This window comes from Barbatula barbatula (genome assembly GCF_947034865.1).
Source record: "Barbatula barbatula genome assembly, chromosome: 25".
In the NCBI taxonomy this organism is placed as follows: domain Eukaryota; kingdom Metazoa; phylum Chordata; class Actinopteri; order Cypriniformes; family Nemacheilidae; genus Barbatula; species Barbatula barbatula.
Genome location: NC_136788.1, coordinates 15,448,951 through 15,467,427, shown reverse-complemented (window position 1 = coordinate 15,467,427; position 18,477 = coordinate 15,448,951). Strand labels below are relative to the sequence as shown.

General features: G+C 40.0%; 3 protein-coding genes across 8 annotated transcripts in view; 1 reads left to right on the top strand and 2 right to left on the bottom strand.

The window, feature by feature from the left end:
* Positions 1-1,056: 1,056 nt before the first annotated feature.
* On the bottom strand, positions 1,057-10,205 carry snx1a (sorting nexin 1a). Of its 2 annotated transcripts, XM_079449651.1 has the most exons (17): positions 9,219-9,422; positions 9,061-9,128; positions 8,647-8,883; positions 7,507-8,167; positions 6,960-7,099; positions 6,799-6,865; positions 5,979-6,022; positions 5,761-5,902; positions 5,595-5,673; positions 5,381-5,456; positions 3,730-3,843; positions 3,551-3,644; positions 3,242-3,447; positions 2,994-3,137; positions 2,835-2,915; positions 2,452-2,523; positions 1,057-2,372 (listed from the first exon to the last, which is right to left on the bottom strand). In XM_079449651.1, the coding sequence occupies exons 4-17, from the start codon at positions 8,153-8,155 to the stop codon at positions 2,322-2,324; spliced, it is 1,959 nt and encodes a 652-aa protein (XP_079305777.1). In that variant the 5' UTR covers positions 8,156-8,167; positions 8,647-8,883; positions 9,061-9,128; positions 9,219-9,422; the 3' UTR covers positions 1,057-2,321. The 2 variants fall into 2 exon arrangements, with proteins under 2 accessions (XP_079305777.1, XP_079305776.1); XM_079449650.1 differs by lacking the exons at positions 8,647-8,883; positions 9,061-9,128 and having other exon boundaries at positions 9,414-10,205.
* sv2 (synaptic vesicle glycoprotein 2) lies at positions 9,696-14,122 on the top strand. Of its 2 annotated transcripts, XR_013786254.1 has the most exons (14): positions 9,987-10,206; positions 10,467-10,523; positions 10,608-10,769; positions 11,016-11,178; positions 11,283-11,404; positions 11,519-11,682; positions 11,924-12,004; positions 12,098-12,181; positions 12,271-12,359; positions 12,461-12,588; positions 12,683-12,778; positions 12,892-13,051; positions 13,385-13,676; positions 13,926-14,121. XR_013786254.1 is itself a non-coding variant. In XM_079449652.1 (13 exons), exons 1-13 carry the CDS (start codon positions 9,987-9,989, stop codon positions 13,566-13,568), a joined length of 1,710 nt encoding a protein of 569 aa, XP_079305778.1. In that variant the 5' UTR covers positions 9,696-9,986; the 3' UTR covers positions 13,569-14,122. The 2 variants fall into 2 exon arrangements, 1 of the variants encoding a protein (XP_079305778.1); XM_079449652.1 differs by having other exon boundaries at positions 9,696-10,206; positions 13,385-14,122.
* cpeb1a (cytoplasmic polyadenylation element binding protein 1a) overlaps positions 14,100-18,477 on the bottom strand; it is a 5,992-nt gene continuing 1,614 nt past the window's right edge. Inside the window, exons 3-11 of one of the 4 annotated variants that reach the window (XM_079449653.1) lie at positions 18,437-18,477; positions 18,059-18,308; positions 16,870-16,983; positions 16,680-16,769; positions 16,451-16,587; positions 16,182-16,380; positions 16,014-16,108; positions 15,841-15,921; positions 14,100-15,298 (exon numbers count right to left, since the gene is read on the bottom strand). The exon at positions 18,437-18,477 is cut by the window's right edge and continues 174 nt beyond it. In XM_079449653.1, the coding sequence (XP_079305779.1) occupies positions 15,188-15,298; positions 15,841-15,921; positions 16,014-16,108; positions 16,182-16,380; positions 16,451-16,587; positions 16,680-16,769; positions 16,870-16,983; positions 18,059-18,308; positions 18,437-18,477 (1,118 nt within the window). In that variant the 3' untranslated portion in view covers positions 14,100-15,187. The remainder of the gene's footprint in view (positions 15,299-15,840; positions 15,922-16,013; positions 16,109-16,181; positions 16,381-16,450; positions 16,588-16,679; positions 16,770-16,869; positions 16,984-18,058; positions 18,309-18,436) is intronic. The other 3 variants (XM_079449654.1, XM_079449655.1, XM_079449656.1) reach the window with 3 other exon arrangements.

The window sequence follows — 18,477 nt, the reverse complement described above, 5'->3', positions numbered from 1 at the left end:
TAATGGCTAAATATAGAGAGCTCAGTGTCCTTTAACTCAGATCTTGATCATATGATCAATTTTTATTTATTTTGTAAGCACACACACTCTTCATGGAATTTAATTTACAACATGAGTATTTGGATATTATCCGAGGCACTAAAAAACATTTTCACATAACAAACATATTTAGTAGCACATCAGTGTAGTTCAAAATTGTGTCGGCTCTTTATAACCAAACTTTGTTTTGTATAACAATGCATTATATTTGTGTATATTGAAGTTTGTACAATAGTGTTTCAATCATTCTTGAATAAACACTTGCTTTAAAAATCATTTATATTGTAAGGTTATATTTGGAAACAGCCTGATTCAGCAGTGGACATCAGCTCTACGTACATCCAAATCCCAATGTGTGAATAAATGGGAATCACATGATTTCGTGTGACACATGACCATTCATGCATTACTGCTGACTAAACACACTCCAGTCTGAAGATATAACACATTCCTGATGCTCAAGTCTGTTCCACACTCTCACTACTCTTCAGATTTCTCTTGTGAGATCACTCGGCCAGTTTGGTTCACTTGCATGGAAACCATTATAATATAAAACACAGTACATTATTTCCACTTTTTGAAGTCATCACTATTTTCCAGTTTTTGTACCAAGTGATTCATCATTGCACTTCATCTTATATATTAAAAACAAATCATTAGAAGTTATCTGGGGCCGCTCTCCCTCTCTTATGCGTACTGCACGCTCTTCAATAAGTTTACACGTTTAATGATTAATGATTTTATATTTGAAAAGTGTTTGGTAAAAGATTACATGGGAGCTGATGCGTTTAACAGAACAAATACTGAAAGACAGAAGCGTTTTAGACTCACTTCCTTCATTTTGCATGCATGTGTGTTTAAATCCTTTGCTACTTTCAGAAACTGACATTATATAGTGTTTCATGCAACCGCACATTAAACAAAAACGAATCAATGATTAACCAGATTAATAACACAACACATTTACATTTTATAGGCAATAAATTATTATTCAGGCAATGACGACAACACCACAGCTTTATATTTGTAATTTAATTTTATTGTTTTCTTTAAAGGAAGCATCCACAGTGGAAAAATACATGCCTTTCTAGTAAAGAAACTTTTGACTATTATGGCACCTAAAGGTGAACCCTGGCGAAAAAAACCTCAGGAGTCCAACCTGATAACGTCTGTTTGATGTGTCAGCAGGGCCCGAAATATCATTCATGATCTGAACTAACAATGGCGTCATTATAAACGCTAAAAAGAACCTAATAAAAACTCTGTAATGTCATTACAGCAGCAAAATGTGTAAAAAAAAACAAGCGCAGCGTAGAAAATGGTTTTTATCATTATTAGTAGCAAAAGCAAAGATTTATTAATTGTAACATGCCAGAGTCGAGGGAATAAAAATGTTTTAGACACACATCAATTTTCTACAAATTATAAAGAAAATAAAACGTTTTTTAAAGAGGGAGAAAGCTAATGAAATCATGAGCGAGGAGCATCGTTTCAGATAACAGATCTTAAAGGTAAGTTCAGGACTGAAGTGATCTGAACGTACACTCAGGTTTTGATATAAAACCTTGCTGTAGGAATGAGGTTTTGAAACTCTTTTGAAGTGCATTAAATGCACCATAGAAAAAACATTTAGGCTATCTCACATTATTTATGACACAACCATCTTTCCACTAACATTTATAAGGTCTTGCAAAAAAATATTTCTGAGAAACGTACATAGTGCGGATATATGTATTATTCTTTCCACTGGCCAGATTACATTGTTGGACAGAGACGTTATAACATCTTTAGCTTCAATCTTCATAATAATGGATTTTATTGGTCACGTGCTATTCGCGGTGTGGTAAATCCAGATAGGGCAACATTTATCTCTGAAATTCCTCCTTAAAACAACTACATGACAGGTCTAAACGTGTGTCAAAGCGGATAGGAAAATATTTAAGTGCATGTGAATGAGAGCAGATCGCCCTCTAGTGTAAACCAGTGACATTACTGCAGATGAGTATGATTTGAAATTGCACCCTGTTGACCCTTTGGTGACTGAGATAATGACATTGAACAATCCTCACGTGAAAAAAAAATGTTTTGCATACAGGCGATGAACACAAACCCCCAAGCCCACCCGATAAAGAATCATCATAAGAAAATAAAGGTGAGAATTACATAAGAGCGTCAGGACAGATCGTTTCCCTTTTGCTGTGCGTTTTATTTCCGTTTAAAGGCGAGAGGTAAAGAATATAGAAAAGGCCTCAGTCATCTGTGTGTGTTTGTGTGAAAAAGCTTCACGCGATTGCTTTTGCTTCCGGCAGAAACGCCTCCCAATATTTTATCAACTAGAACAAACAGAGAAATCTGAATTAGAATATGCGACGTTTTAAAACATAAATCATAAGGATGAAATGTTTGATGTACCTGTTGTTGTGAGAGCAGCAAAGACTCCAGATATTTGATGATTTGTCTCTTAAAATCCCGAGATTTCTCTTTCTGTCAGCAAACACGTGGGAACAAGACGGTTCTAATACCAAATCTCAACTTTACATCTGACAGTTATTTTGAAAAGGATAAAATAAAATATGCTCCATTTGCTTAGAAAGTGTCAAAATTGACAAACTGTAATTTCACGTTCCAAAAAAAGCAAAACAAATATGAATCCAAATTGTAGTTTGATGTTTATGAATTCGTTTTTGTTCAAACCCTAAATAACAAACAAACAAAACTTGCCTGGACATTATAAAGATTAAAAATATTTAAAAAGAAAGATCAATTATTCAGAAAATAAATACTCAATTACTCACATCAAAACGTATGACTTCTTTCTGAACGGTGGCGGACATTTTCTCGAAGTCTCTCTCGTACTGAGTCACCTTTGACTCCCACTGCAGGACAGAAACACAAAGTTACAGGCAGAAGCTGACAGACGATGATGTAGTCTCAAAGACATAGGCGCAGGTCACCTCTGTGATCTCATCCTTGGCCTGCTGGAGTTTGTCAGGTTTGTTGGCCCACAATAATTTGGCCTCCACCTCTCTTTTCTTCTGCAGCATGTTCAGAGACTCCTGCCAGCGCTGCCACGATTTCATCCTCTGATCGAAACACCCCTAACACACAAACAAAACACTTCCATTTTCTTTACATCTTTACATTTGCTCTCAATGTCAACCCTAGACTTTCGGAAAAGCACAAAGTATGTGTGTGTTTCTACCCTGACAGCTCCCAGAAGTCGGATATAATCGGCCAGCAGCTCCGAGAAGGTGAAGAAGTCATTGGACGCCTGGTCCTGATGGAGCTGCTCGATCCGATCTTCAACCTCCGCCAGCTGAGAGAGAGCTCGGGACAGAGCCGTGTTGTCCTCCGAACTGCCCAACATCGCCACGCTCTTTGCAAACACGGCCGTGTTTCCCGACAGCTCTTAAATATACACAAACACACATCAGGTTAAAGAGCAGTGATGGTACAAAACACTGTTGGTACAAATGACTTTACAAGTGTGGAAGAACAAATGTCCTCTTACCTTTCCTGTGACTGACGAGTGATTCCACCATCAGGTGAAGCTTCCGCAACTGTTGTTCTTCATTTTCTACATCCTGGATCTTCTCATCAAACCACTACCACAATCACACACATCTATATGACTGCTGTGTTCCGTATGGCAGGTGTTGCATAGATTACGTTCATGTGTGTAGGACTCACCACGTCCTGTTCGTCCATCTTGATGGTCATCTTACTAACAGCGTCTGTGGCTTTGTTGAGCATTTTGAGGAAGCCGGCTCCACTCAAGGCCTGTGTGCCAACCGCACGAGGTAACTAACACAAACACACACACACACACACACACACACACACACACACACACACAAAGAGAGCTATAAACAACCATTTTATCACTACAGAAATGTTTATGTAGAAAAAGGCAAAGAGAGAGAGGAAGGAGAGCGAAAGAAATGAGAGAGAGACCGGATATTTATAATATAATTTCTTTATTCTAATACAGTGGTTCTCAAACTGTGATACGCATACCGCTAGTGGAACTTGAAGAGACCTAGGTGGTACATGACACAACATAAACCTCTATATATTAATTTGCATTGCGTTATAAATACCATTTTAAATGCCTAAAACATGATTGATAAATACAGAATACATCTTATTTATCATTGGTGGATGCGACGGGCACCTCAAACACAAAGCGGGAGCAGAAAGACGCTTGTGAGTCCCTCACTCGTACACAAATGCAGTTTCTTGTGTATTTTTCTGCACTGGATCCGCTGTTTAAAGCTTTTGTTATTGCTGTTAAGCGCTTATTCAACACGATTCTACTTTCCTGAAGCTCAGTGGTAAGAGCGTGGTGCTAACAATGCCAAGGTCATGAGTTGGATCCCAGGATAGGATAATGCTATGGAAGTCGCTTTGGATAAAAGCCGTTTTTTTATATACAGCTGTTCTCGCGATGTTTATGTATAAGTACGGTTTATTTATTTATCTTCTGTGTTAAATATTCTTTCCACATTGTTTGTCTTTAATATCATTTGGTAGTCTTTCTGCAGGTCCCCACATAGTTAATAAATGCCCCATACAAGTTATTTACAGAGCCCTATTGACAGCGCACTACAGAAACGTGTATGGTGTCCGCTAATACTGCTGACTAACTTGAAAAATAGAAAACAAACACGTACTTTAGTTTGAAAACAGCTGGTTAATAAAAAAAGTGTTTGTATTATTAAGAACACATTAAAACTGGTGGAAGAGGTGTAAAGATAAAGATTCACAGCTCTACTATTAATTTAAGTGTTTATTCTATGGCGGTCATTCGGTGGTACTTGGAACAACTCATTTTATAAAAAGACTGAGAAAGAACGGTGGCATTCGTTGCATTTTGTAATGGAACTGGGAGCAGACAGACATTTGAAGGGGAGGAGCAAACGGATGCTCCGCCCAATCCGTCAAACATACATCATTTGAGATGGATAGGCACTAGTGGGCGGAAGTGCCTTTGCAGGTTTCAATGAAGATACATTTTAAAAAGAGAATGACCCACACACTGTTTTATGAAAAAAAGAGGAAATGCCATTTTTAGGTTCACAGGGACTTAAAATGAACAGTTCACAAGCTTTATTTAAGGATGAACTGTCCCTTTAACTATTTCACTTTACATAAATCTGCACTGCATACATCATGCAAGTAATTTCTTCTGTGTGAACATTATTTGCACTACTTGTTCAGTTTTATGCCACACCGATAAAGCATGCTTAAATTGAAATAAAACTGAAATAAGAGAGAGAGCGAAAGAGGGATTGGAATAGAGTGAATCGCTTCCTTTACAAACAGACAGACAATGTCTTACCTCCTCCTTTTCTAAAAACTCTCTCACATCAGGATCCTGCAGCAGAGACGGATGATTCACAATCCTCTGAAGATACCTGAACACACACACACGACTATGGTTATGAAATCCTTCCATTGACGTCTACTGATTGTAAGTAAATGATATTTTCCTCCGATCAGATTATGCTTAATATACGCTCACCACTGGCGAGACAAAAGCTTGAGTGACAAACCTCTCGAGAGCTGCTCTCCTCCGCTCCACAAATTCAGCTGAAGATGGATCCTCCTTCCCCACTTTCACTTTAGTCATACCTGCCCCCAAATCACACAATATATTCATAATCAGACACTTAATAGAAACCAGATCTGAGGCAGCGATTCATTTTTAAGGAATCCTACCCAGAATGCTCTTCTCTGGTGGTGGAGGTATAATGTATCCGTTCTGCGAGTGTTTCTCTGAGAGCTTCTCGTACAATCCTAGAAAATCACTGAAGCGTCTGCGGACTGTAAACGTCTTGCTGCGGAACATGGCTAACGTCGTCTGGGAAAGAACCAGAACGTTGTCATATTTGATTCATGTGATAATGCAGAACATGAAACAAATCTGTGACAATCACCTGTGTGGAAACTTTGTAGGCCATATATGCGTTCATACCATCACCTGTAAGACGCAAAAATATATGATCAAATCTAAACTGTCATATGAGGAAAATACAACTGTATGCGAATTTAACACATTCACACAAATCTTGTGGCTTCGACTCGAGTAGACCCCTAAAACGGTTCTGCTTAGAAACCAACGCACACTTTTAAGGGCTCATATCTGTGTAGTGTGGACTCATTTTATTTCTTTCATCATTTATTCACCCTCAAAATCTGTTTGACTTTCTTTCTTTCTTTTTGCAGATCACCAAACAAGATATTTAAGACCCTAGGTAACCAAACAACATAGACATTTCGCATAATATCTTCTTTTGCGTTCCACGGAGGAAAGAGTCACAGGTTTTAAACAACATGATGGATAAATGATGACAGCGCCTCTTGTAAATATGTCAGTGTGATATCAAAATGTGCCATTTAAAAATAGTAAACAAAAAGTAAACCTAGGTAGAAGTACAGCTACAGTGGAGTGTCTTATCCAGCACACATCCATGGGTGATTTTAGACACTACAGTAAAACCACCCCTTTAAAAAGGAGAACAGGAAATGGAAAAAGCTGGCAGAGAACAAAAAGAGGAAGTTGATATTACATGGCAAGGCTCCAAGCGATCGTATCAGTTCCTTAATGAGAAGCATTTCACCTCATGACATAATCACAGCTTTCTGCAAACTCAGCTCACTGTTGGGTTCAAGATGCTATTTCATACGCGAAAAACACAGCAGAACGCAAAACTATTTCATGAATCATCAGATGTCAAAAGCACAGGAAGCTCTTACCGACTTTCTCTGGATTCGTGACGGAGATGTTCAGATCAAACTTGTCCTCGCTCTCCTCTTCCTCCAACTTTAAGGGACAAAGAAAACAGAAAAACTGAGATGTTTAGAGAGAGAAGCACTGTTGGATTTGGAGTTTCTCAAATCAGTGTAAGAATATTGACCTCCTCTAGAGTTTTAGACGGTGCTTTGGAACTTGAAGCGCTCATCACCGGGGCGGCAGGAGTCGAGACCGGCGGTTTTTCAACGTCTTTCATCTTACGCTCGTTGCGAGGACTGTCCAGAGACAACTCCACTGTGGCTTCTGTATGGACAGAGTGCTTATCACTTGAATTCGTCTTTAAACACATTCACGCACGACACACACTCACAAGCACACACACACAGCGTGCCCAACATGTTCCATCAGCAATATACAGTTGGGTCAGGGGCAAAGGTCATGGAGGAATTCCTTTTCCTCTTCCTGTGCCAACGCTGAGAAGGCAAATTCATGATCCATCTCTCAGGAAAGGGATGAATGCAAGTGAAAGGGTCAACGGCAATAAAATCTTTCTGTTGTGCGCGAAAGCAAAAGACACCGGGGGTTTCAGGCATGTTCAAACTGATGCCCAAAAAATGCGCTTAGCTAAGCATGTGATGCATAAACACAAGGTTGATTTAGAAACATGAATTGAATGTATGAATGAGTCGAAAGAAATCTTTAAGACGTACCCGTGAAGAGATCCTGCTCTTCCGAATGAACCCCATTGGTATTGGAGCCGGCGCTCGCTGAAGATTTGGCAATGGGGGCTGTCACGGCTTCCTCCACGAACAAATCAGCGTGGGCGTTTTTACCCTGCGCCTTACCTTCTGATTTCACCTCGGTAAAAACATCAACAGGTGGCCCGCTGGGTTTCTGCGATACGGCCTTAAACGATTCTTTAAACAAATCTTCGTCATCATCCTCGAACAGCTCCGAGCTTGCTGCTTTCTTAACGGATACGCCTTTGTTTCCATCTATCGGGAGGTCTTCGAAAATATCCTTCCGACGATCTCCAACGTCGTTTTTGTGGCCAGGTTTGCTGATGTCACTCGTTTCCACGATGACATCAGACGTTGGCGGTTCACTCAGAGACTCGTTCAAGAGATCCGGAACTTGATTTTTGGCCTCGGTCGGACTGATGATATTGGTTTCATCATCCAGCGGGTCACTGAAGAGCTCGATATCTTCATCGCTTACAGGAGAAGATATCTTGGTGTCTACGCTCTTGTGGGGTTCGGAATTAGTGTCGCTCAGTGGGTCGCTGAAGGTGTCTTCTGGTGGCTCGTTGAAGATGTCTTTAGGAGTTCTGGATGTGTCAACAGGCGATGGAGAATCCATTTCGGATGTAGACTGGAAGCAAAAGCATTATACAGCTGTTAGGAAAAACAAGTACTATCCCTGATTTTATTTTGACTGTTATGAGCAAGTTTACAAACTCATCATGAATGTGTCTGGTTAATCTTACCCAAATTAAAAAAAATAAAACAAGAAACTCCGGATAATAACATATTTGTTTTGCATTAAGCACATTTCCTTTACATGTTCTCACTACTGTAATAAAAACGACTATTTATTTAATATTAATGGTCATGTTAAGATTACAAATTTAGTTTTCAATGCTAATTTTATGAAAAAATTAATGCACTTCTATATCAAAAATACAATGTTACAACATTCCTAACGGTTCATTTTCTTTGAGCAAAACATATCTCCGTATCCTTTTCCCCCCTGTCGAACATAACCCTGACATTTCTTCTTAAGACTCATGTATAAAGTGAATAAGACACATTTATTGTCCGCCTATTATACATACAATCCCTATGGATTACCTGTGGTGTGGTGTGTTGCTCAAGGTCAAGTGACAGATCACTGATCAACTCCAGGTGCCAGTTTAGATCTTTAACCACAACACCATCACAACTTAATGTACAGCAAATCCAACGTCCAAACAAAAACGTTCCCACTCAGCAAACTCTTCCCAAAAAGTGGAATCCAGAAGGACCTTGATGCGCATATGACACTCACATGACCAGGTCACACGCGCACCAGAACTTTGATCTCCAACCCTGAAATTATTATACCTGAGTAAATATTGACAGCTGGACACCTGCCTATTTATTTCAGACAAAAGATCTGCTCTCCTAATCCTCAAACTGTGCTTCGGATCGCTTTCTGGGTTAGCAAAGCGCGCACAAAACACACGCGAAAGTCGCGTATCTGTTACTTTGTATCAATGTTCTTACATTACGATCCATCCAAAGGGTGAGAATTCAGGAACAACTGGGTCGTATTCCTCGCCTGTATTCTGAAACTATAAGAGTCCAACTTCAGTCGTCTCTGAACACATGCAGGCCTAACTCACATCTAACGTTCCTCAGACTGAACCCGAACTCCTACTCACATGACGATCTAACTCGATAAGCGAACTCGGTCGCACACACGTCTTCTTCCCCCGGCAGATGTGAAGATCGAAGAATGAAGACGAGCCGGGGGTTACGGTATCAGATAACGTGAAGTGTTTTGACGTCTTCCCCGTTCTGCGTTTACGCGGCGCTGGCTATATGATGTTTTAAATGCATCTAAACGCGTCACTCACCGTGCCCGTGAACGCGTCCGCGCCGTCGTCGCTGTCCTCCAGCAGCTCGGGCTCCTCTGAGTCCGGGAAGGGCGGAGGACTACGCTCCGAGCTGGCCGCCATCTTCAGCTCCACACACACACGGAAAAACTTTATTAGGGGCTGGGAGTGCGGGAGAGGGGGGGGCGAGAGAGCGACATCGACGCGAAACGGAGAGAGAGAACGGGGGGCAACAGCGGCGCCTGCCGGTCGGATTGACGTCAAGCGCTGATACAACGTAACACTCGCTAACCGGAAGCGCTCGGGTACAATGTAACACACATCTTGTACCACAAAATAAGAGTGCCAATATATAAATGCGACATAATATCATTCGCATCGTTTAAATTAAACAGCGTTACATTTTGTCACATAAATAAGGAAATACAAACACATACAATGACAAGTTGTCGCGCTTTAGGAAATGACGTCGCAAGCGAAGCCACACCCACAATATTGTAAAAACACATTTTGGGATAAAAACGAATAAGAATAAACAAAGCACGGCGTCGTTTTCTCTACTCTAAACGGTTCAATTAAGAAAAAACGCCGTTGATGCGAAAGATAAGCAACAGGGGCGCGGTTTACCGTTGGCGTTATCACAAGACCACGCCCACACGAGAGTTTGTTTACAGAAGTGCATCGGTTCTGCTGATCGCCGATCATGACGTTTATACTTTTGCTGGCGTTATTCTGAAAGTTAATGTAATGGCACGGAGAGCTCACGACGACACGGAACCGCTGCTTCAGTCTACACATGCGCACGAAGAAGACGGTAAAATACATTAACGATCATGTGACAGAGCGTAGCTCTTCAGTTCACTTTAACGAGGTTAATGTATCTCTGACTGTGAGTGAATAGTTGATGTATTACGTATTGTAAGTCGAGGTTAAGCATTAGATCATTTCCAGGACTATGATAGTACATATTCTTTGATGTACCTATATATTATGGCATCACTACATGATAACACGACCTCACCACTGTAGTGCCAAAGTACTTGTCATTGCATGTTTGTGTGATGATGTTTTTAGATGATCAGGCAACCAGCAAGAAGAAGCTCTCCTATGAGGAGGCGGTTGACGCAACAGGTTAATATTTGACCTTCTGGTATTTCAAATTGCTGATGTTCACACACCTCACATGGAGCGTTTGGTGTTTGTGTCCGTCTGCAGGGTTCGGGCTCTTCCACTGGGTGCTGTTGGGCATCTGCGGGTGGGCAAACGCCAGTGATGCTGTGGAGATACTGTGTGTGTCTTTCTTGTTGCCCACCGCCCGCTGTGACCTGCACCTCAGCTCGGCGGATATGGGAGTTCTCACCGCCAGCATTTTTCTGGGTTATTGTCTTGATTGATCATACGTTTAATTGCTCAAGAAAACATTTTCCAGTTGATAAAGTAAATCCCGGTCCCACATTTTCCTGTTGAATATCCTAAAATCCAGTCTGAAATGCATAGTATTAGGTTTGTAATAGTACTCATTTTAAGAGGAGAAACGTATAGTAAATAACACAAAACAGCTATACAATTCAAATAATGAACAGTTTTGCGCTTTGTTTGGAATGAAACATATTTCTTCTGTAGGTATGATGGTGGGGGGTTATGTTTGGGGATATCTGGCCGATCGCAGGGGGCGCCGAAGCATCCTGATCGTTTCTCTGGCTGTGAATGGCATCTTTGGGGCTGGGGCCAGTTTGGCACCTAGTTTTTGGCTCTTTCTGCTCCTGCGGTTCTTCAGTGGACTCGGGTAACAGCAAATCCAAAGAGTTGAACTAATACAGACATTCTGATGTTTGACAAGAATACAGAACAGAATCTCATCACTTGAATGCATCTCTGTCACATCCTCAGGGTCGGCGGATCCATTCCTGTAATCTTCTCCTATTTTTCGGAATTCCAGCCGTGTCTACGGAGAGGAGCGATGATCAGCGCACTCGCCACCTTCTGGATGGCTGGAAATATTTTAGCAGCAGGTAAATCCTTCATAAAATACTTTACAACAACATACACAACAACAATATATTGCAATGCAAAAGTGATAAAAACATTAAAGACGTGCAAGAATAACATTTTTTGTCTCTGTTTAGGTGTGGCATGGTTGGTCATTCCCAGAACATCTCTGAATGTTCGTCTCGGCTGGTTGGACTTTCAAAGTTGGCGTCTTTTCGTGGTCCTCTGCTCGATTCCCAGTTTGTCATCGGCCCTTATATTCAGATTCTTCATGCCAGAAAGCCCCAAATTCCTCATGGAGGTACAAACTGAGTCCACCCGATAACCAGGAACAAGTGAACTTAATAGGCTAAATAGACTTGAGTCTAAGTAGACACTATATATAATTTGAAATTAATCAAATGAAGACTAATAAATCGTCTTAATAAATAAATACATGTGTTATATCTTCTGATTCCTGCAGGTTCATGTGGATTGTGTAGCTCACACCATTAAGACTGAGTGTTTGTTGGTTTTAATAGTTGTGTGTTTTTCCTCCACAGGCTGGTCGTGAGACGGAGGCTTTATCTGTTTTCCAAACAATGTTTAGACTGAACAACAATTTCGTCAACAAAACGTTTCCTGTATGTACACCCAAAAACTGTAGCCATCTAGTGTTTGCTTTCTATCCCTCTATTTGTATCTCTTCATAAAGTTGTGAGTTTGTGTGTTAACAGGCATCAGGGCTTGTGGTCAGACCTAAAGATGATGGAGAGAAAGACAGAGTCGGTTCAAGATCTTTCACCGGCCGTCTCAAGCAGGTGATGACATTCTCTGACCTCACGGACAGAGAATGTGTATCTGATGTCAAATAAATAACTTACTCGTGACGTGTCTTGATGTTTTGCAGGCACTTGACCCCATTAAACAGCTGTTTGTCGGACCACTGGCTTCAAGAAGCATCGCTCTGGTTATAATATTTTACTGCATATCATTTGGGTACACAACTTTATATGCGATTCGCGTTTAAGTATTTCTAAATATGGGTAAAAAGTCCATTTTTAAAAATGTAAAAAGATTAACGTAAACTCTCTGCTCAGGTATTATGGCTTATGGATGTGGTTTCCGGAGCTTTTCAAGAGGGTGGAAGATGGAGGGTCTGCATGTGCCAACACATCCCGAATCCAAAGCTCAGTGAATGAAAGCTGCTATCCTGTCAAGACTGCTGGTATCATTTCATCATAACCAGACCAAACAAGTCAAATAAATAAAAAACTAGATGAGCGTTATAACAATATATATATATATATATTCTTTTGTAGTGTACATGGAAGGTTTCATAACCGCAGCTTCAAACCTTCCAGGAAACATTTTTACTATCCTGCTCATGGACAGATTGGGAGGAAAAATCCTGCTCTGTTAGTACAGCGTACTTTCATTTTCAATGAATTGGCGTTTTTAAATCTGTCATTTTATGAAATGATCATCATTCATCTAATATTGGTGTGTGTGTGCGTTTTCTTTCTGGTAGCTGTCAGTTTGCTGGTGTCCGGTGTGAGCGTGTTTGTCATCTATGTGGTGAAGACCAAAACTCAGAGTCTGATTGTGTCTTGCGTGTTCAGTGGCGTTTCTGTCATCTCTTGGAATGCTCTGGATGTAATCGGGACAGAACTCTACCCGACACAACTCCGGTAAAGATTAGTGGGAAATAAACAAAGATGAAAGGGGGTCAGCTGTGGCCTAATGGTTAGAGCGTTGGGCTTGTGATCAGAAGGTTGCAGGTTCTAATCTCAGTGCCAGCAGGTCATGACTGAAGGGCCCTTGAGCAAGGGCACTTACCCCTGATTGCTCTGCAGTAATGTGACACTGTATAAAACTACTTGTAAGTCGCTTTGGATAAAAGCGTCTGCCAAATGACTAAATGTAAATGTAATGTAAATGAAAGGGATATACTACTCATTGAATGAAAAAGTTTTGTGTCACATTCAAATGTTATTTTATTAATTACAGTTTGTCTGTTTTAGCTCCTCAGCTCTGGGGTTTTTCACCGGAGTGGGTCGAGTGGCAGCAGTCATGGGAAATGTGGTTTTCGGGCAGCTTGTGGACTCGAGCTGTGCTGTTCCTCTGCTGATGGTCTCTGCACTCCTGCTGGTAGGAGGAGTGGCTGCGTTACGCCTGCCACAAACTAAACAGACTGAACTCACATAGTACACCCGATGAACAACTTTTGAAACACGTGATTCTCTTACTTGATTCCGAACTACAGGACCAAAGAGCTTTACATTTCCTTTTCAGGTTTGCCTGCATTATGCACAAGTGCAAATATAAAACATTTTTTTAGGGCTGTCAAACGATTCATCGCAGCCAGAATAAAGGTTTGTGTTTACATAATATATGTCTGTGTACTGTGCACATTCATTTTGTATTTATGAAAGCACACACATGCAAATATATAAGATTAAAAAAGTAAATATGATTTAAATGATTGGTAAATGCAAGTTATTAGATTAATATTTCCTAAATACTGCATGTTTGTGTTTATAAATACAAAATGAGTGTGCACAGTACAGACATATATTATGTAAACACAAACTTTTATTCTGTATTGTGATTTATCAGAATTGAATGTGCACAGTAGGACCAGGATAATTATAGATTTTAAAATTCGATGTTTTCTATTCTAATATTTTCTAATAGATAATATAAGTGAACAACTTTAATATACGTTTTGTATGTTTATGAATAAACAGAACATTCAATGAAATAATGCTTCAGCAACTTTATTTTGTCCAATTGGAACGTCCACGTTTGTAAATAACCATGGCAACACTTGCAGAGGAATGAGGTAGAGACTTTTAAATTCTAAAAAGCAGCTGCAAAAGGCAACAAGAAAAAGACAAGGCTCTTTGGCACAGCGAAAGAACAAGAGCAGCAACAAATCTTTACTCAACTGAGATTAAGAGACTTTAGTTTTTTTTGTTTACAGAAACACAAAAGTCAATGTAACTGTGAGGAATTTAGCCTCATTCCTCTCAAAATAATTTTTAAAACCACCGGCAAACATTTCCCCGGTGTTATGTTTTTATAGTACAACAATTTGATGAAAACTATGTACAGCACAATCTCAGCGGACAAAGTAAGTTCTACTCGTATCTGATCTAATGGCTGAAAGCTGATGGGTGGTTGCTAAGCAACAGCATCGGCCAGTGTTGACGTGATCTTGACAAGATGCTCATCAACCATATGGTACTGTTAAAAATGGCACTCGGAGAGACACTTGGAGCAGCAAAAATGTAAATAAATCTATTGGTACATATTTCCATGGTGTGAACCAAACATGCAAGTAGAAAGCAAGTAAAACTACTTACAAATGTCAAAAAACAAACAAATATAAATAAATATAATTAAATAATGGAAAACTAATAACAAATGAAAAGCCAAAGGCACAAACTGGCATTTGCCTGCATCAAAGGGTCAGACCTGCACGGTTTTAAACTAATATTCTCTGCATGCGAAATCTAAAAACACAACTCTTAAAATAAGGTGGCAAACTCTCCGGCCACCTTCACAACCCCGGGGTCATCTCCATGGCGATGGCTGTCTGGTTAACTGTGCAAATGGGTCACCATCCATGAACCCCGTCGGTGCATAGAGCCAAAATGAACAAGAACTCATGCAGTGCAACAACGCAAGAACTTCCTCTAGGGAACCGCGTCCTTGTTTTCTCAGACACTACAATCTCTTCTCAAAGCGGTGAACTAATTCCAGGCTTTCTGTGATGCGGGCTCTTCGCGTTCGCTTTACTAATGAAACACTGTTCTGTGGGTTTAGTTGAGATTCAGAGCCTTCTGGTTTCGCATAAGAGGCTGATGGTTCCTCAGCACATCCAGAGAGTGTCTCCAATGCCAGCACGAGCGACAAAAGTATTTAAAACAGGCCTGAAAGTGAATTCAAATGAATAAACATTAGCTTGTGTTTGGAGTTTGTTTTTATACCACATGTCTGGTGTCAGAATTAGCTTTTATTGGTGTGCCTTTCCAAGATTTATTTATTCACTTTTGTCTTGTCTTTCAGTACAAATATACAAATGCATATTAGTTTATACTTGGAACAGTATAATTATTTATATTTGATATGTTATTAAGCACAAACAATACTCATTGGAACATTGCACAAGTGCAACCAAACAGTTCTGGGCCACCATTGACTACCACAGTAAAAAACTACTATGGTAGACAATGGTGCCCCAGAACTTTTTGTTTTTTCACATTCTTTTGTGTTCACAAATACACAAAAAAAACAGAACAAATAAGTGTATTCAGTGCTTGATGGTGCGTTAAGGATGGCAGACTTCATTTTTTGGTATCCCTTTAAGTCATTTTGCGTATCAGAAATACAAGACAGTTACAAATATTTGCCAAAAGTATAAAAAGTCTTATAAAATGCTATGTCACATCTAATGTTATCCGTGAAAGCAAACCTGAGCTCTACAGAAGAACGGTCCAGGTTGACTGTTGCATATTTGGCACACAGAGTCGTCCAGATAAGGGTCGATCTGGACCTTCAGAGCAAACATGAAGAGAAATAGCAATATCTGTATTATATATTATAAATATAATTATATATATATATATGTATACTGCTTTCCAGTACCTTCTTTTCAAACTTGCAGGTTTTTATCTGCACAAACGCGGCGGTCACAGCTTTCAAGTAGCTCTTTTGGCTCCTGAAGGTCACTCTTCCAGAACCTAGAAGTACAAACACCTCAGAACACCAAATCCAAACTGATCCTGCTTATTAAAACCAGACCAATGAACCGACCTATGGGATATTTGTGCTTGTCTGTGTCGATGCCAGCGTACACGACCCCTCCGAAGAGCTCTTCCATGATGTGAGCTAAAGCTTCAGCGTTCAACATGCCGTGCAGAGCGCCCACGAACACTGTCTTATTGCGGCAGAGGCGTTGGGAGGGACAGCAGATGAAATTGCTTTCTGAGATCACCCAAGGGATGACCTGCACCTGTGAGTGGGGGTCAGAGGTCAGGGGTCGGTAAAGCCATGTGTTTACACAGTATGTGGAGTGTTCTTACGTCTTTGCTTTGGATTCTCCTGCTGGACAGTTTGTAGTAAAACTCCAGATAATCGTCCGAGTGCAGACGGTGAGGAGTACAGGCCTGCAAAAGTGCCTTCACGGACTTCTCCCATTCAAACACCAGATACACGTAACCTACACAAAATATAAGATCATATAATATAAAAAAGATGACATTTTGTGGTGTTTTAGATTCCTGGTGATCCATTGTCAGGTGTTGTCTATACCTTGCGGAGGGCAGCGCGGATGTTTGCTCTCTTTACCGGGCCACTCCACTTTCAATGGACCAAACATGCTAAATGTGCTCAACAGACTCGCTGTGGAAAGATAAACAAAGATCGTCCTTCACAACCCTGTTTGTGTTCAAAAGAATAAATCAGAATAATCCATTGCTCAGATGTGTGTCTGGTGGCTCACCCTCTGTGATGTCCCACGGCACACCTCCCAAAAACACCTTACAGGAGTAAACAGGATTTTTGTAGTGTTGAGGAGGAAGGTGACCTTCCCAGATGTATGTGGCTTCATTCAGCGCTGTGAAAGACAGTCACAATCACAATATATTGTAATTTATTCTATTGTTTATAAATTCATACTAGTGTACTATTGGTGTACTTCTTTTAGGCCACGTTTACACGATGAAAAACGGAAACGTTTTTCTTTTGCGTTTTTGAGAAGTTTGCATACACACAACAATGTTATAAAGACAATCCGCGTTTACACAGACCCTCAAAAATGACTAAAACACTGTATTATGCATGCCACGCCAGTAGTTGGCGACATCACTTAGTTTACGGAGAGTACGCTTCAAAGTGCACTTTTATATACAAAAAATAAGCTACATGTATTGAACTATGAGTATACGCTAGATTGTGTAAAAAAAAAGTTGTTAAACTGTTAAACTAAACAATTTAGTCCTAAATTGTATTTACACTTTTTACAAGTTACAAGTTACAAGTTTCATTACAAGTTTACTTCTAGTACATTGATATTATGTAAAATATACCTGAACTTTACTTAAGTATGCTTTATTGGTAAGGGTGCACACTACACATAGCTTGCATACTAACAATACTTGACTCAAAAAAAATGATAACTCTCACCAAGTCGTGATGTGTATAATGTGTATGCGAAATTAAAACAATTATAGAAATATGCTGTTAATTGAAAACAAATAAAATATGGGAATTAATATTATATGGAAAACTTAAGCTAAAAAAATGTAAAATTCAGCAACACTGAATGAGTTAAATAAATGTAAGAAAATAAAATCATTAACAATTTTGTTTTAATAAAAGTAAATAGCAATATAAAAATCAACAAATAAATAGGAAAAAGCACATAAATAAATATTTTTAAATATAAAAAAAACATACACTAACCCTCTTCTCTCAACAGGTAGTGGTCTAGCTTTTGTTGTAACTTTGTATTAGCACCTTTTGTACTATTGCTACTATAAGACATATCGCTTATTGCTCCCCGAACTCTTTGTAAGTCGCTTTGGATAAAAGCTTCTGCTAAATAACTAAATGTAAATGTAAATAAAAGCCAATAAAAATATATATATAAAACTACAATAACACTGAAAACTATCAGAACTCAGGACTACCTGCAGCTTGTTTGTGTAGTTTAGCTTCTCTCTCGATGCAGAACCCAGGTTTCTTCAAACTCAAAGTGTCCCAGCCGGGCCAGACAGACCCCGTAGACCAGCATCCAGTCACCGACCCTTCAGCCCGAGCAGTGGGGGTGTGGGTGGGCAGTGAGTTCTGCTCCAGGAGGACATCTACGCCCAATTTCAGACCCTCACCCTGCAGTCTGGGCAGCCGTGAGGTCTGCGGAGAAGAAACTCTAAGAGAAACCTGACAGAAACAGACCGTAACGTCCATAAGACTAGCTGACTTTAGCAAGACTCCCACTGTCACCATGGAAACAGAAACTTGGGAATGTTCTAGCACACTCTTTCGGGTTATCGCAGCTCAAACCTCACCAAGTGATCGGATCCCGATGAGATTCCGCTGGTCTCAGAGT

Bases quoted from the DNA above. Each gene is read 5' to 3' on its own strand.
- sv2 (XM_079449652.1), top strand. From the start codon at position 9,987: ATGCGAAAGATAAGCAACAGGGGCGCGGTTTACCGTTGGCGTTATCAC. The intron at 11,405-11,518 runs GTAAATCCTTCA...GTCTCTGTTTAG, and splicing joins TGGAAATATTTTAGCAGCAG to GTGTGGCATGGTTGGTCATT. The intron at 12,779-12,891 runs GTTAGTACAGCG...TCTTTCTGGTAG, and splicing joins GGGAGGAAAAATCCTGCTCT to CTGTCAGTTTGCTGGTGTCC.
- snx1a (XM_079449650.1), bottom strand. From the start codon at position 9,515: ATGGCGGCCAGCTCGGAGCGTAGTCCTCCGCCCTTCCCGGACTCAGAG. The intron at 5,457-5,594 runs GTTTGTCACTCA...GTGTGTGTTCAG, and splicing joins AGGAGAGCAGCTCTCGAGAG to GTATCTTCAGAGGATTGTGA. The intron at 3,645-3,729 runs GTGAGTCCTACA...TGATTGTGGTAG, and splicing joins AGATGGACGAACAGGACGTG to TGGTTTGATGAGAAGATCCA.